This window comes from Aquarana catesbeiana, linkage group LG07 (assembly GCF_042186555.1).
Source record: "Aquarana catesbeiana isolate 2022-GZ linkage group LG07, ASM4218655v1, whole genome shotgun sequence".
In the NCBI taxonomy this organism is placed as follows: domain Eukaryota; kingdom Metazoa; phylum Chordata; class Amphibia; order Anura; family Ranidae; genus Aquarana; species Aquarana catesbeiana.
Window position 1 is genome coordinate 32,233,915 of NC_133330.1, and position 18,565 is coordinate 32,252,479.

General features: G+C 44.9%; 1 protein-coding gene across 4 annotated transcripts in view; it reads left to right on the plus strand.

Annotated features, from left to right (window-relative positions):
- Window positions 1–18,565, plus strand: part of PLXNA1 (plexin A1) — a 429,988-nt gene that overhangs the window by 219,395 nt on the left and 192,028 nt on the right. For all 4 annotated transcript variants that reach the window (XM_073591927.1, XM_073591928.1, XM_073591929.1 and 1 more), the window contains exon 6: window positions 789–888. In XM_073591927.1, the coding sequence (XP_073448028.1) occupies window positions 789–888 (100 nt within the window). The remainder of the gene's footprint in view (window positions 1–788; window positions 889–18,565) is intronic.

Genomic DNA, 18,565 nt, shown 5'->3' on the forward strand with positions numbered 1-18,565 from the left:
AATAATAATAAAATTTTTTTTTTGTTTTTTTGCAAAAAAATAAATAAAAATTACCCTTAAAGACCATTGGGCAGAAGTGACGTTTAACGTCGCTTCCATCATCCAATGGTGTGGAGCCGAGCGGGGGGGGGGGGACATCTTTCTCACTCGGCATCCAGCCTCAGAGGGGAAAATGACCCGATCTTCTCCGCCGCTATAAGTCGCTGATCGCCGCCATTACTATTAAGAATAAATAAATAAAAATCCCATAACTATATCCCAAAGTTTGTAGACGCTATAACATTTGCGCAAACCAATCAATATACGCTTATTGGGATTTTTTTTTACTAAAAATATTTAGCAGAATACATATTGGTCTAAATTGATGAAGACTTTTTTTTTTTTTATTATTGGATATGATTTATAGCAGAAAGTAAAAAATATATATATATATTTTTTTGTTTATAGCGCAGAAATTAAAAACTGCAGAGAGTTAAAATAACGCAGTGCCGTATCGCACAAAATGGGCTGGTCATGAAGTGGGGTAAACCTCCCTAAATGGCAGAACCCCTAGAAGCTGCATGTTATAAATGTACAATGACCTCCTCCTAGATACGGATACATCAACAGCGAATTGTCAGAGAAAAATGGCGGTGAAATAAATGAGCAACAATGGGGGATATAAATGGCCATAACAGATACCACCGCAGTGTTCCCTTTATAGAGGGTGGGAAGACATAGGACAATGCCCCGTTATTTTTTCCTGCTGATGGCGGCATAGCCCGGTGACAGTCTTGTTTGTCTTGTAGGTGACAAGAGAGTTGTGAAACTTTATCTAAAGTCCAAGGAGACCGGGAAGAAGTTTGCCAGCGTGGATTTTGTCTTTTACAACTGCAGCGTCCATCAGTCGTAAGTATTATTCTAAGTGTTTGTGATCTGTGATCCTGCTTCCACCTAGTCATAGAAGGTCTTCCCTGCAAGCCCCATCATTCCTGTCTGCCGCAGAAGATGGACATTTGCTTTTATTAAAGTGACACTACACTCTGGTTTAAAAAAAAAAAAAAATTTATGATGTATTATTAAAGTTATTGTGATTTTTTTATTTTATTTATTTATTTTTTATAATAAGCATGTCATACTTACCTACTCTGTGTAATGGTTTTGCTCAGATCAGCCTCAACCATTCACTTCTCTGGTCCTCCGCCAGCATATTGGCTCCTCCCCCAATGCTGGGTGCCTCCATAGCAAAACACTTACTATGGGGGGCACTTGTGCATGCTCCATCCCGAGCCGCTTTCTGTCCAGCCATAGACACACACACAATGGGGGTCAGCCCAGCCCCCTCCTCACTGGCTGTGATTGACAGCAGCAGGAGCCAATGACACCCGCTGCTGCCTCTGAGCCAGTGAGGATGGAGAGAGCAAGCGGTGATCCTGCTCTCGGCACAGCGCTGTATTGACATCGAGCTCAGGTAAGTGTAGGGTGTGCTGGGGGGGTGGAGGGAGTTGCACACTGAAGGTTTTTTACCTTGATGCATACAGGGCATTAAAGTAAGCAAAACATTCTGACTTTAGAACTGTTCCAAAATGTCCCTTCTATTGCTCTCGGCCTCCTCCGAATCTCCGCTGCTGTGAGCTGACTTCCTGTTAGGAGGTGGCTACATTCGTTGTCCATGGTCCCACTGTATGCAGGAATGTAGCCACCCTCTCTTACTCACTCTTCAGATGGGCCTATGGGATTTGTAGTGTGCATAAAGCAGTACACATGACCACAACGAATGTGCGCTGCTCATTCAAAACACAGTTCACAGTTGTAGCCGCCTTTACCTGTGTGAAGACATATTTTAATCATGTAATAGTCCTGTTCCATTGTATGTTATGATTCATGACTGAATCGTAACATACAAGAGTACAGGACTACTTTTTCTTTCACAGTGGAATTGCTGCTTTCAGCCCTCATCCTGCAGTGCTCTATGTTGGCAGAGCTGAGTAGCCGCCACACCCCTCAGTACAAGTTCTCCCCCATAGACTTGTATTGCAGAGAGGGGAGGGGGGTGTGTCTGGTCAGTTCTTTTACATTGCTGGGAGCATTGGATCTAGCTCTAATGCTTATTGGGCTTGCCTACATTCAAGCATGGTGCTGGGAGCGTCATGGTCTGGGGTTGCATGAGTGCTGCCGGCACTGGGGAGCTACAGTTCATTGAGAGAACCATGAATGCCAACATGTACTGTGACATACTGAAGCAGAGCATGATCCCCTCTCTTCGTAGACTGGGCCGCAGGGAAGTATTCCAACATAACGACCCCAAACACACTTCCAAGATGACCACTGCTTTGCGAAAGAAGCTGAGGGTAAAGGTGATGGACTGGCCAAGCATGTCTCCAGACCTAAACCCTATTGAGCATCTGTGGGGAATCCTCAAATGGGAGGTGGAGGAGCACAAGGTCTCTAACATCCACCAGCTCTGTGATGTCGTCATGGAGGAGTGGAAGAGGACTCCAGTGGTAACCTGTGAAGCTCTGGTGAACTCCATACCCAACAGGGTTAAGGCAGTGCTGGAAAATAATGGTGGCCACACAAAATATTGACACTTTGGGCCCAATTTGGACATTTTCACTTAGGGGTGTACTCACTTTTGTTGCCAGCGGTTTAGACATTAATGGCTGTGTGTTGAGTTATTTTGAGGGGACATCAAATTTACACTGTTATACAAGCTGTACACTCACTACTTTACATTGTAGCAAAATGTCATTTCTTCAGTGTTGTCACATGAAAAGATATAATAAAAATATTTACAAAAACATGAGGGGTGTACTCACTCTTGTGAGATACTGTATGTGTATATGTATATATATGTGTGCGTGTGTGTGTATATATATATATATATACACACATACATACACTGTTATATTATATAGAAAATATGAAGGTCAAACAGGGTGGCAATGCTACGTATTTGGCTGGGGATGTTCTATAGAAGACAAAGGAGGCGATTTACTAAAACTGGAGCACTCAAAATATGGTGCAGCTGTGCATGGTAACCAATCAGCTTCATCAGTTAAAGTGATTGTAAAGTCTTGTTTTTTTTTTTCTATAACAATAACAAACATATTATACTAACCTGCTCTGTTGCAGTGAATTTGCACAGAGCAGCCCAGATCCTCCTCTTCTCGGGTCCCTCTTCTGTGCTCCTGGTCCATCTCTTGAAGCTGATTGGTTTCTATGCAGAACTGCACCAGATTTTGCACACTCCAGTATTGGTAAATAAACCTCAATGTGAGATGTGTGATTTCTGGATGTACATTTATTGGATATAGCGATACGAATATGCAGAAAATCTCAGAAAAATTATAGAGAAGCATTGTGACTTCCATGTGACTCGTCTACACACCAGATCACATTTCCAGCTATAGAGACTATATTTTGTTGCTGAAGAGGAGAGGGAAAAATGAGAGTAGGAACAAATGGCACTAATACATGTAGTTAGTCTTGCCTATCTGTGGCTCAGTGTCATGTTTCAAGCTCTGGGGGAAGGAGCAGGCAAGTTTTGAGTCTTCGGGTTACCAGCATCATAATCCTCTGTTCTTGTAAACATGAAGTTCTGTATAGTCACATGACTGTCCTGAGTCACTGTGAATGTCATATCTTCCTCAAAATCCCCTGTTCTAAATGAAAAGCCAATGCTGCATAATCCCTTGACTTTCCTAAGCCATTGTGGTTGCCACCTCTTTTTTCCTATAATCACCGTTGCGGGTCCCGAAAGCTAGTGGAGATCAGTGGAGTAGCAGTGTCTACTACAGTGATTTTCCAGCTTCTATAACCGTGGTCTCCAAACTGCAGCCCATGGGCCGGATGTGGCCCTTTGCTTGCCTTTCTGGCCTTTGGGAAATGATCTGTCCACTGACACCAGTGATGGGACACTATTCCTCCTACTGACACCAATAATAGGGCACTATTCATCCCACATACTCCAATGATGGGGCACTATTCCTCCCACTGACACCAATTATGGGGCACTATTCTTTCCATTGATGCCAATGATGGGACACTATCCCTTCCACTGACACCAATGAGGGGACACTATTCCTCCCACTGACACCAATGATGGGACACTATTCCTCCCACTGACACCAATGATGGGAGACTATTCCTCCCACTGACACCAGTGATGGGACACTATTCCTCCCACTGACACCAATGATGGGACACTAGTCCTCCCACTGACACCAATGATGGGAGACTATTCCTCCCACTGACACCAATTATGGGACACTATTCCTCCCACTGACACCAATGATGGGGCACTATTCCTCCCACTATCACCAATGATGGGACACTATTCCTCCCACAAGCACCAATGATGGGACACTATTCATCCTTCCATTGATGCCAATAATGGGACATTATCCCTCCCACTGACACCAATGATGGGACACTATTCCTCCCACTGACACCAACGATGGGGCACTATTCCTCCCACTGGCACCAATAATGGGACACTATTCCTCCCACAAGCACCGATGATGGGACACTATTCCTCCCACTGATACCAATGATGGGACACTATTCATCCCACATACTCCAATGATGGGGCATTATTACTCCACTGATACTAGTGATTGGGCACTATTCCTCCCACTGACACCAATGATGGGACACTATTCCTCTCAATAACACCAGTGATGGGGCACTATTCCTCCTAATGACACCAATGATGGGGCACTATTCCTCCTAATGACACCAATGATGGGGCACTATTCCTCTCAATAACACCAGTGATGGGGCACTATTCCTCCTAATGACACCAATGATGGGGCACTATTCCTCCCTTAAATACCAACAATGGAACATTATTGCACCTACTAGAACTAAAGATGGTTCATTGTTTACTCTCATTGCCCACAGTCCAGCCCTTTGTTTAGAATGTTTGGCGACCCCTGATCTAGAGGGATCCCACATGTATGGGGTATAACATAGTTAACTTGATCCAAGCTGAACCATTGTAATGTAAAACCTAGAATACCTGGAGCATTAAAAACTAAAGCTAATGCAGCCGCCTTCTCCAAGGACTGGTAACCTGTAATATATTACATCTTGCTTCAGGGTTTGGATACTCTTTTAATATGTCTTGACCTGAAAAGCCTTTCTTCTCTTGCATTTGCTCCAGGCTTATGGCGACAGCCGTCATTGTCGTACAAAAAGGAAGGAGAGGTGCTTTTTAAAAAGAAGCTCTGCTCTTTTCCTGCCGGTTGTGACTCGAGGGCCCGGGCTGTGTTGTGATCACAATGCCCATTTATGGAGCAATGAAACATACCAGGGCAGTGTTTAGAGAGAAGGCATGGGGGTACCCTGGGGGGGGGGGGGGATCATGTGTTCTCTGTCCTCCTTATAGCTCTGTTATATTACATTTGTGTACATTATGTGTGTCACGTTACTTTCCGCTATCTTGGCTCTTTTATGAAGGTCTGTTAATGGAAACGTCTGTCGCTGGGTTTTCCTTGCTATGTGGATGCTAGCTGCAGGCAAATGTGCCGGAGTGTAATGTTTAATGGTTATGTATATTATGTATGGGGAAAAAGGGATATACCGTCTTCCCTTTAAACAACTCTAATATAGGATCTCCCTGGAAGACTGGAACCCGGAGTATGCTGGGAAATGCCCTTCTACCTTTCCGGAAAGCTAAGCATAGTGTGCATATAAAGAGCCCCATAAGATGACTGTAATTTGATTTCAGAGAAGTTTTTTTTAGGTTCATATGTTCCCAGTCAAGCACATATGGAAGAATTATGTGGACAAATTGGGAAAAAAACGTCACTTTTAAGCATATTTACTGCAGAAAATGGATCTTTTTAATTGCTAGGATTGCTGCTGAAATCCACCTTTTATATCACCTTCACATCACACAGTGCTATAAATTTAACATATTTCAGGCATTCGGGAGTGGGGGTTAGGCAACTCACTAGAGACAATGGTGTCCCATCATTGGGACAATAGTGTCACTATGATGGGACACTATTCCTCTCACTGACACCAATGATGGGGCACTATTCCTCTCACTGACACCAATGATGGGGCACTATTCCTCCCACTGATACCAATGATGGGGCACTATTCCTCCCACTGACACCAGTGATGGGACACTATTCCTCCCACTAACACCAGTGATGGGACACTATTCCTCCCACTGACACCAGTAATGGGACACTATTCCTCCCACTGACACCAATGATGGAACGCTATTCCTCCCACTGGCACCAGGGATGGGACACTATTCTTACCACTGACACCAATTATGGGGCACTATTCCTCCCACTAACACCAGTGATGGGACACTATTCCTCCCACTGACACCAGTGATGGGACACTATTCCTCCCACTGACACCAGTGATGGGACACTATTCCTCCCACTGACACCAGTGATGGGACACTATTCCTCCCACTGACACCAGTGATGGGACACTATTCCTCCCACTGACACCAGTGATGGGACACTATTCCTCCCACTGACACCAGTGATGGGACACTATTCCTCCCACTGACACCAGTGATGGGACACTATTCCTCCCACTGACACCAGTGATGGGACACTATTCCTCCCACTGACACCAGTGATGGGACACTATTCCTCCCACTGACACCAGTGATGGGACACTATTCTTCCCACTGACACCAGTGATGGGACACTATTCCTCCCACTGGCACCAGTGATGGGACACTATTCCTCCCACTAGCTTCCGTTGTCACTTTGCTTTTCTCTGGCAGCTGATTCCAGCAGATTTTGTTCGTAAACAGGCTCATGTGATCAGCTCACTGTGGCAGCTGAAACCTGCAGGTTTGTTTGTAAACAAGTTTGTGCAGTCACCTAATTCTGCTAGCTAAGGCCTGCTGGTTTGTTTGTAAACAAACTCATGTGACCACCTCTGTTGCAGCTGAAGTCTGTAGGCTTTTTTGTATACAAACTCATGTGAGCACCTCCTATGCACACGTTTGTAAACAAACATATGTTATACCTTACTGTGGTAGATGAATCCTGCAGGTTTGTTTGTAAACAAGCTCATGTGATCACCTCTCTATGGCAGCTGAAGTCTGGAGGTTTGTTTGTAATCAAGCTCATGTGACCACATCATCTCACCATGATGGTTCCATAATCAGGAATCAAGCTGATTGGCTCCTGATTTTTAGTGTAGAATGGCGGGTGAGTTGATTACAGAGCAGCCAGCCTCGAAGTAGGAGCTTGCACTGCTGCTTGCTCCTAGTTCTAAAATAGTCCTTAGATCTAATGTCTGTGAGAGCCATGCCTCAGAATGCTCTACAGATTGTGGATGCCTGGGTGTTAAATGTTATGCCCCTATAATCATGTTACTTCCTTTTGTTTCTCTATAGTGGGGCTTTCCACAGTACTGTACAGCAGTGGTTCTCAACCCTGTCCTCAAGTACCCCTAACAGGCCATGTTTTGGGAATTTCTCTAAGATTAAATAGCTGTCAAAATACCAAGCCATAGACTCTGATTTAAAGCACCTGTGCAAGATAAAGGAAAACATGGCCTGTTGGAGGTACTTGAGGACAAGGTTGAGAACCACTGCTGTACAGAATATTTACAGCCCTCAGCACCAGCACTAAAGGACCGTCTAATATCCCCTCACCACAGTTACACACACCATGCCCAGTTTGGGTGGGAACTGATTTGCCTTCCAGTATTTTTTGGTCCGCACATACGAAGGTTGCAGTAATTCCATACAGATGGTATGCCTGGTGGAATTTAACCCAGAAGTGTTTAGCCAGCTATTATAGCTAGTAGTAGTTGGTCACATTCAACCAGACATGTTCTGTCATGTTGAAGACGTTCTGTAGGTTCTAATGAGTGTCAAGAAGATAGAACAGCATTTATATCCACACAGGGAGCAGAGACCCATCGCCATGGAATGTTTCAAGGCAGATGTTGATTGTCCAAGAACAGGATGAGAGGTGTGAAAGTTGTGAAACCGCGCTCTTTAGTCAATTAGTGCCATTCTTGGTGTCATTAAGTCTAGATAGACATCAGTCATTCAGGTCACATCTTAGCGATGACACTCATTAAAACTGAAAAAAAAAGAAGTGGATTTGACAGTCTTGAAGGAACATTTTCAGAAATACAGAATAAGTCCAGTTGAATTAGACTAACCTCTACTAGCTATAGTAGCTGGCTAAGCACTTCGCTTTCAGAAGCTTCAGCCATATGAATCTAATGATTAGTACTTCTGCAGACCTCCTGACACCAAGGACGGGATTAATGTATGTCGAACAAGGGAGGGGGGTTCCACAACTTTCACACCTCACATGCTGTTCTTGGACAATCAGCATCTGCTGTGACATACTCCATGGTGATTGGATAAAGGCGTCTGCTCCCTGTGTGGATATGAATGCTGGTTCATCTTCCTAATTCTCATTAGAACTGAAGAATTGACTTGGATAAGCTATGAAACGTCTTCACCATTATAAGACAAATCCAGTTTAATGCGATTAAGTAGTACTAGTTATAACTGGCTAAGCACTCCACTTACAGAGCCTTTGGCCATATGACTCAAATATTTATCACCTTTGCAGACCCCCTGATGCCAAGGATGGGATTTTGTATCTAGAAGAGGGTGGTTCCCCAACTTTCACACCTGGTCTAGGACAATTAACATCTACACATTCATTGGATAAAGGTGTCTGTGCTACCAGTGTGGATATTAATGCTGGGACAGACTGTCTCAACCTTTTCAACACAGAGGAACCCTTAAAATAACTTTTCTGGTCTCAGAGAACTCCTGCTAAAGTATATTGGTATCTACAACTCATGATACATTAGTGTGATAGTCAGTGGGATGAATGTTTCTTTAACTTGTGGTCATTGGGAAGTATACAGATGGCTAAAAAAGATTAATGGTGTTAGTGGGATCTTATCTGAGAGGCCAAAACTGGTCATTGCTCGAGGAACCCCTAGCAATCTCTGAAGGAACCCTGGTTGAGAAACCCTGTGCTAGGGAATCTTCTGGACACTCATTAGAACTGAAGAAGAAGCTTGGATAAGCTACAAAACACCTTCAAGATTGCAGAACAAGTCTGGTTGAGTGTGACCAACTATTACTGGATATACCATCGACCTGGATAAATAAGAACTCTCACACAGAGAGATTGGCCAGGTTCTATACCCCCACTTTTGGGCAACTTTAATGCCCAACTCCGAGCAAAAAAAAATGTAAAAAATGGTCACCTGCTCGTTTTTGTCTAGGGCAGGAATCTCAAAACTTTCTAAACAAAAGGCCAATTAACTGTCCCTCAGACTTTGAGGGGGCCAAACTGTGGCCAGTGTGAGTAGAAAATACCATAGTGTCAATGGGATCACACAATGCCCTATTATCGGTAATAGTGGAAGGATTATTGCCCTATTGTTGTTAACAGGAGGAGAAATCGTGCCCCATTTGCGTCGGGGAAGGAATAGTGCCCCATTGTTGCTGTCAATGGGAAGAATAGTGCCCCATTGTTGGTGTCAATGGGAAGAATAGTGCCCCATTGTTGGTGTCAATGGCAAGAATAGTGCCCCATTGTTGGTGTCAATGGCAAGAATAGTGCCCCATTGTTGGTGTCAATGGCAAGAATAGTGCCCCATTGTTGGTGTCAATGGCAAGAATAGTGCCCCATTGTTGGTGTCAATGGCAAGAATAGTGCCCCATTGTTGGTGTCAATGGCAAGAATAGTGCCCCATTGTTGGTGTCAATGGCAAGAATAGTGCCCCATTGTTGGTGTCAATGGCAAGAATAGTGCCCCATTGTTGGTGTCAATGGCAAGAATAGTGCCCCATTGTTGGTGTCAATGGCAAGAATAGTGCCCCATTGTTGGTGTCAATGGCAAGAATAGTGCCCCATTGTTGGTACCAGTGGAAAGAATAGTGTCCCATTGTTGGCGTCAGTGGTACGAACAGTTTTCTGTTGTTGGTATTGGTGACCGGAATTTTGCCCCATTTCCCCAGTGGGAGACATAGTGCTACAAGGGCCAAATAAAGACAAACGGGCCATATCTGGCCCTCGGGCCTCAGTTTGGAGACTATGGGTCTAGCGGATTGGAGAAAGCTTATACTCACCCGATCCTCCACTCCACCTGGAAACGGCACTCCCCCAAGATCCAGCATGGACTGTTCCTAACGTCCTCATGTCCAGAGCAGGTCTATGGGCATGATGACGTCAGGAACAGTTCATTACACAAGATCGCTAGACCGCGAGGGGCAGGAGCCACAGGGACCGGTCTTGTGTGGGGAGGAATAGGTAAGTAAATCTTCATTCTCAAATCCCCTAGACAAAAATGAGCACAGCCTCACTGCATGGGAAAGGTTTTTTTTTGTTTTTTTGTTTTCCTGGAGTTCAGCTTTAACCAACATAATCCACCCTCCTGCCCCTCGTACCCTCTCAGGTATGGCAACACCTCCTTCCCTATACGAGGGTTCAGCACCCGCCTCCTCCCTCGACTCACCTTCCAGACTCACCAGAGAGTGACGGCTGCACGCAGCCTTTAGATTAATATCCGCCGCAGAAATCAAACTGCATACATTTGCATAAAGAGTACGCCAATTAACATGTTTGTAGGTAAAGCTAAAGGCTTCTCATTTCCAAAACGAGGGAAGAGATGTTTGTGAGAATTAATTTTTTTTTTTTTTCTTCTTCTCTTTTGCGAGCGGCTTAATTAAATATTTCCTCGGCGTTGTTGCTGTGTGTATTTTCTGCGTGCGTCGCTTGCGCATCGCGGATTTATTTTTAATGGCTTCTGAGCATCGGCTGTTGGTTCGCTGGAAGGGCGACCCCGGGCTGTGGTGCGCTCCTCCACTGAGACCGTCTTACCTTGGCATATTAAAGTGCAACTCCAAGGGGGGGAAAGGAAGAGATCCTTGGAATTTAAAATGCAGATTTCCCCCGCGCGTCTGTAACCAACTTCTGCGGTTGTAAAGCTGCCCTGGCTGTTTACAAAGTTTTAGGTGTTCTTTTTTTTTTTTTTTTTATTATTATTATTATTCTGAGCCCACTGTAGAGAATACGCCGCATTCTTCGCATAGTCTGGATGGGCTCAGCAAATAAAGGCTTCCCCACTCTGAACAATGATCTGTAATCAGGCTTTACTTGGTACATCTGCAATTCTTATTGTTACAATTCTGTGTTGGTGGGGTGTGATCTACAGATTAAAGAAGATTCCTGCTTAGATTTTTGTGAATCTAAATCAACTACCACCATTGTACTCCCATGCCAGAGACATTTTTGCTTTTTTTTTTTTTTTTTTCACGTTTAAATTTATTTTAGAACTAAAAATTTGTGGTTATAAACGGCTGAAGGTTGTTTACTTATCTATGCATGAAGGTGAAAAACTTTGTGCAGCAGCCCTCATCTCAATCCAGCAATGTGCAAGGAGAGCAGCATCTCTCTCGAGTCTCTTCCTCCTCATTGGCTCCCCCTACTGTCAATCACACCCAGTGAGCCAGTGAGGAGAGAGCGGGGGCGGTGCCAAGCCGCACTCTGTGTGTGATTGGACTTACAGGGCAGCGGCTTGGGAGTGGATCAGCTCAGGTGCCACTATATTAAGCTACTCGCTCCCGAGCCACTGCTTGCTATGGGGGGCACTTGGCAGGAGGGAGGGGCCAGGAGTGCCAGTGGGGGACCCCAGAAGAGGAAGATCAGGACTACTCTGTGCAAAACCACTGCATGGATTAGACAAGTTGTTATGAACACTAACACCCCAATTAGTTTTAAGCACCACATCCCATAATTAATTGGATGGAAAAGAAAAGAATTGGGACTTTGTAGGTGCAAATAAGTTGAAAGAAATATCAAATATAATGTAAAAAATTATTTTATTTTGAGGAGCAAAATAAGAATTAATTCATTAAAAGAAAAATAAACGGTGTTAGTGGGCATGGAGGAGAAGGGAGGGAGTGGGCTGTCATTTACCGCTGTGTAGACGCCCACATGTGTGACTCTATAGTCACATGGGCTGCTCAGATGTGATGGGGAGGAAATGTTCACCATAGATACTCACTGAAAACTGAGCATGTGCAGAGCTGCCAACACTGCTGTGCAAAATCTCTAGCTGAATTGGGGACATGGACAGAAGATGGAGATAGAGAGCAGCAGGATATTTTTTTATGATGTGGGTTTAGTGACCCTTTAAGCCCACCCCCCCCTCTCTCCTGTAAGAGGCTGACCTTTCTCCTGCCTGATCCCAGGGCTGATACCTGGCACTTTGCTAGATTAGCAAAAGGCTGTCCATTAACAAATCCAAACAGGAAAGCTTCCAGGGTCTTGTACAGCAGGCTTGTAACAGATTGGGGTCCTGGGTTAATTTACCGCCAGCCTGTCCTCCCCTTGTTTTTTGGGGGGGATCCCTATGGCTGCTGTGGTTTCCTCCTACAAATAACAGCCAAGTGATTAATAGCTGACCAAATAGCTTTCATCAGCCTGTGTATAAGGAGCTGTGGATGTGCGTGTCTGATTTATCCCATAGCGTTCTCTCCTGGAAGACCCACAACACAAGAACATAGAGGGCCGTTTGTCCCATGGAAGATGACTCTCTTTATGCTCTGAGTTCAGAGGTCAAAGATACAGACGAAACGCGCGGGGTGACGGGCGATTAGCATAGATCCAGATTCTCTGCGGTTTGTTAAGTAGCCGAGCCAAGATATTATCTGTATCGGGCGTGACTCCTGACCCCCCCTTCTCCCCTGAATGCACAAAGCCTGTGATGAATGGTTCGAATTATGACATCATGGGGCGAGGAATCCATACGTACGATCCGCTCCGAGAACAAATTGAATAGTTATGTTTATTTTCTTCCTTTTAATAAACTGACCTGAATGGGAAGATCAATACATAATCTTATTGTGTTCTTTAATAGAATAGTAATTTTCTTGTGCTTGATGCGTTTCTTAATCAAAGCGCTGGTGTAAAAAATAGAGAGAGAAAAACATTCGGAGGTGAGGATGGTGGCAAAATAACAAGTATCTAGTTTGCTGCTTCCTACTAACAAAAAGAGAACTAACAAAAAGAGAAAATACTTTATTCAGTCGCTTTTGTTTTAGGAGCGCTCAGCGCCCGACAATGGATGACGGAATAATTCCTAATGCAGATAATTACTTTGTACTGTTCTAAAAAACAAAGTTAAAATTCAAAGGTTGAAAATGTTACATTTTAAAGTAAACCTTCCAGTATTTGCCTATGAGCCCTCACTGACCTCTGTAGCTGCGGGCACTGTGGAGGAATTCATTCTCCAAGTGCTAAAGTAGTGTCCTAGTTCCAGAAGTTCCTCAGTTCCCATTGCTCCCTTCTCACCAAAGTGACTTAGTACCCCCTGCTCCCCCCCTACCAACATTGACTCCTCAGCCTAGCTTCCTCTGCTTCCCCCTCCTAGCAGTTACTCAAAAGCTCAGCGCCCCCTGCTCCATTCTCCAAGTAGGGACCTAGCAGCTCATCGTACCCTGCACTCCCTTCCAGCAGTAACTCACTACTCCTACCTCTCAGCAGAATTAGTACCCCCTGACTCCCCAGTAGTGACTCAACCTAGTTCCCTCTGCTCCCCCTCCCAGTAGTGACTCAGCAGCTTAGACTCCCCTGACTCCCTAGCAGTTACTCAACCTAGCTCCCTCTGCTCCCCCTCCCAGCAGTGACTCAGAACTTTCGCATCCCCAGACTCCCCAGCAGTTACTCAACCTAGCTCCCTCTACTTCCCCTCCCAGAAATGATTTAGAAGCTAAGCACCCCTTGTTTTTTTCCCATCAGTAGTTATTCAGCAGCTCGTTTTACCCTGCTCCTCCTTCCAGCAGTGACTCAGCACCCTCTGCTCCCACCTTCCAGCAGTGACTCAGCAGCTTAGCATCCCCTGACTCCCCAGCAGTGACTCAAGCTAGCTCCCTCTGCTCACCCTCCCAGCAGTGACTCAAGCTAGCTCCCTCTGCTCCCCCTCCCAGCAGTGACTCAAGCTAGCTCCCTCTGCTCTCCCTCCCAGCAGTGACTCGAAAGCTAAGCATCCCTTGTTTTTTTTCCATCAGTAGTTACTCAGCAGCTCATTTTACCCTGCTCCCCCTTCCAGCAGTGACTCAGCACCCATTGCTCCCACCTTCCAGCAGTGACTCCACGGCTTAGCATCCCCTGACCCCCCTAGTAGTGACTCAAGCTATCTTCCTCTGCTCCTCCTCCCAGCAGTGACTCAGCAGCTCAGCACACTCTGCTCCCACATCCCAGCTGCCGTTCAGCAGGTTAGCACCCCCTTAATGACTTAGCAGCTTATCCTACCCTGTTCTCCCAGCAGTGACTCAGAAACCCATCACCCAAAACTTCCATCTCCCAACAATGACTCCTCAGCTTAGAGCCCTCTGCTCCCACCTCCCAGCAGTGACCAGGAAGTTCAGCATGCCCTGCTCTCACCTCCCAGCTGTCAATCACAAGTTTAGCACCCCCTTCTCCCCCTCCCAGCAGTGACTTAGCTCCTTATTTTACCTTGCTCCCCCTTCCAGCAGTGGCTCAGCACACACTGCTTCCGTCAACCATCAGCACTCCCTGCATCCCCCTCCCAGAAAGGACTCATCAGCCTAGCTTCCTCTGCTCCCCCCTCACGGCAGTGACTCAGCTCAGCACCCCCTGCTCCCCCCTCCCAGCAGTGACTTGCCAGCCTTCTAATCTCTAATGTAAACCCAGGTTCCCTTTAAGAGCCCCAGCAGGACATTATAATGTGTCTTCCCGCCATGCCTCTGCATTGAGGTCTTCTGCACGGTGAGGTAGTCCATTACCTAGTAGACAAATGAATATGGTCTTGCATTATCCAGCTAATTGCTTATTATTGTTAGCAGTCACACACGCTAATTGACATGGAGGATCTGCAGCTTTATTAAGGAGTGTTATTTACAAATCGCACTTAACAGCTTGTTACAGGGAAACCTGGAGGTTGTGAGAGCTCTTGAGGCGGTGATCTCCATGTCCCGCGTCTCCTTGGATCCATATTATAATTGGCGAGTCGCTCCTGACGAGCGGTCAGATATTGAGATGGAACGCAGCGGGAGTCTTTTACATGCCCCAAGATTTGCACAGGGAAGCCCCATATTTTATGATCCCCCCCCCCCCCCAATACTGGGCGCCTGGCTGTCATACTAACCCACTGGCTTCAGTATTTTCCAAGACCAGTATGGAAGGATGTCAGGGAGAAGGCTGGAATACTTACCTGTGTGCTTCCTCCAAGGCGGACGCTTCAAAGTATTGACACAGGAGAGGATCCGAATGAAAGCCGGTGAATAGCATTGTCAGGAAGGGTCAGCGATAGCAACTTCCAGGGTTCCTTTAAGTAACTTCCCCTATATACAGTATCTCACAAAATTGAGTACACCCCTCACATTTTTGTAAATATTTTATTATATCTTTTCATGTGACAACACTGAAGAAATGACACTTTGCTACAATGTAAAGTAGTGAGTGTACAGCTTGTATAACAGTGTAAATTTGCTGTCCACAACAAAGCCATTAATGTTTAAACCGCTGGCAACAAAAGTGAGTACACCCCTAAGTGAAAATGTCCAAATTGGGCCCAATTAACCATTTTTCCTCCCCGGTGTCATGTGACTCGTTAGTGTTACAAGGTCTCAGGTGTGAATGGGGAGCAGGTGTGTTATATTTGGTGTTATCGCTCTCACTCTCTCATACTGGTCACTGGAAGTTCAACATGGCACCTCATGGCAAAGAACTCTCTGAGGATTTAAAAAAAAAAGAATTGTTGCTCTACATAAAGATGGCCTAGGCTATAAGAAGATTGCCAAGACCCTAAAACTGAGCTGCAGCACGGTGGCCAAGACCATACAGCAGTTTAACAGGAGAGGTTCCACTCAGAACAGGCCTCGCCATGGTCGACCAAAGAAGTTGAGTGCACGTGCTCAGCGTCATATCCAGAGGTTGTTTTTGGGAAATAGACGTATGAGTGCTGCCAGCATTGCTGCAGAGGTTGAAGGGGTGGGGGGTCAGCCTGTCAGTGCTCAGACCATACTCCGCACACTGCATCAAATTGGTCTACATGGCTGTCATCCCAGAAGGAAGCCTCTTCTAAAGATGATGCACAAGAAAGCCTGCAAACAGTTTGCTGAAGACAAGCAGACTAAGGACATGGATTACTGGAACCATGTCCTGTGGTCTGATGAGACCAAGATAAATGTATTTGGTTCAGATGGTGTAAAGCGTGTGTGGCGGCAACCAGGTGAGGAGTACAAAGACAAGTGTGTCTTGCCTACAGTCAAGCATGGTGGTGGGAGTGTCATGGTCTGGGGCTGAATGAGTTCTGCCGGCACTGGGGAGCTACAGTTCATTGAGGGAACCATGAATCCCAACATGTACTGTGACATACTGAAGCAGAGCATGATCCCCTTCCTCTGGAGACTGGGCTGCAGGGCAGTATTCCAACATAACAACCCCAAACACACCTCCAAGATGACCACTGCCTTGCTAAACAAGCTGAGGGTGAAGGTGATGAACTGGCCAAGCATGTCTCCAGACCTAAACCCTATTGAGCATCTGTGGGGAATCCTCAAACGGAAGGTGGAGGAGCGCAAGGTCTCTAACATCCACCAGCTCTGTGATGTCATCATGGAGGAGGGGAAGAGGACTCCAGTGGCAACCTGTGAAGTTCTGGTGAACTCCATGCCCAAGAGGGTTAAGGCAACGCTGGAAAATAATGGTGGCCACACAAAATATTGACACTTTGGGCCCAATTTGGACATTTTCACTTTGGGGTGTACTCACTTTTGTTGCCAGCGGTTTAGACATTAATGGCTGTGTGTTGTTATTTTGAGGGGACAGCAAATTTACACTGTTATACAAGCTGTACACTCACTACTTTACATTGTAGCAAAGTGTAATTTCCTCAGTGTTGTCACATAAAAAGATAGAAGAAAATATTTACAAAAGTGTGAGGGGTGTACTCTCTTTTGTGAGATACTGTACATATACAGTATCTCACAAAAGTGAGTACACCCCTCACATTTCTGTAAATATTTTATTATATCTTTTCATGTGACAACACTGAAGAAATGACACTTTGCTACAATGGTCGACCCTGTGTGGACCAGGGTGTACGCATACCAAGTCTCGGTAAAAAATTAGCACTTTGTCGCATTCGCCTGGCAGTACAGGATTGATTTTTGAAGAATTTGCATTGCCATCCGCTCCAGTGAAAATGCAAGTACGTTTTTCTTATAAACACGAATGTAAGTAGGTTATATCCTGTGCTGTTTGAATGTAGATCATTGGCTTCAAATAGAAAAATGCTGTATTTGGCCACTAGATGGAGTAGACTAGAAGTAATATAGGAAATTCATGAGATACTTGGTTCCATCTAGTGGCCAAATGCAGTATTTTCTGTTTTAAATGAATTTGCATCCAAAGGGCACAGAATAAAGCCTTTTTAATTGTGTTTTTGCCACCGTTTGCACAGGGCGAATGTACTGAACGTTCACTGGGCAAATGCCTATACAAATTCTTTATAAATCAACCACTAGGTGTTGAAGCAGTTGGGGGGTTTGTAGTTTTTGCATAATGAACCCTGGAGTTATGCTTGTGTGGTCAGTCTATATCCTATTCGTGAGCCTATCCTGTCGGTTTCAACAAGCGTCCACAGAATACCAGCGCACTCCACGAGAGCCCAAAATGCATCGTCTTATTAACTCTCCATTTACTTTGCCTAATAGCTACAACGTTTTCACTAAACGTGCGCATTTACCAAATGTCAGGGCCGTTCATTCAAGGAGTCTCCAGAGTAAATAAAATTATATCCGCTTCTATTAAAATGACTAATGACATCTACATATTCAAATAGTGGAAGAGATGCGCCGAGCAGAGGAAGGGGGAAAAAAAATGACATTTAGAGGGAGACGTCGCGTTTTGTTTCAGCGAGTTCTTCTTACCACTTGTTATCAACTTGACTTGAATCTGATTCATTGTGGTCATCCATTGGGGGGGGGGGACACAAAAAGTGGATTATGCTGCCACCTACAGGAGGATTGCACACTAGTCAGCCCAGGATAACCCCTCCTGCTCCCAGCATTCCTTTGTTTTTTGCTAGTGTCCTTGGAGGATAATAGGAAAATAAAAAGGGGGTGCCCCAAAGCGATTGTATGGGTGAGAGGTATTAACCGTAGAATAGTATGATAAGTATCAGAAAAATAGTAAATGTTTTACTATAATTCATAATTAATAATTTTTAAATTATCTATTAGAAAAATTGTAAATTTTTATTGATAATTCATAATTAATAATTTTTGAATTATCAATAAAAATTTACTATTTTTCTAATACTTATCGTACTATTCTACGGTTAATACCTCTCACCCATACAATCCCTTTGGGTCACCCCCTTTTTATTTTCCTATTTTTATGTATTTTTGGGATGTGGTGTGGGTTTATACTATTTAAGCCTAGTATAGATTTGGTAAAGATACAATTCCTGTGTCCTTGGAGGATGGACTTCTTTTCTGAAGCTTTTTGTTTTTTGGGGGGTCTGTTAGCGCTCAGCCATTGCTGCCCCTCTGAAAAGCGATCCATGGTGGAGGACATTTG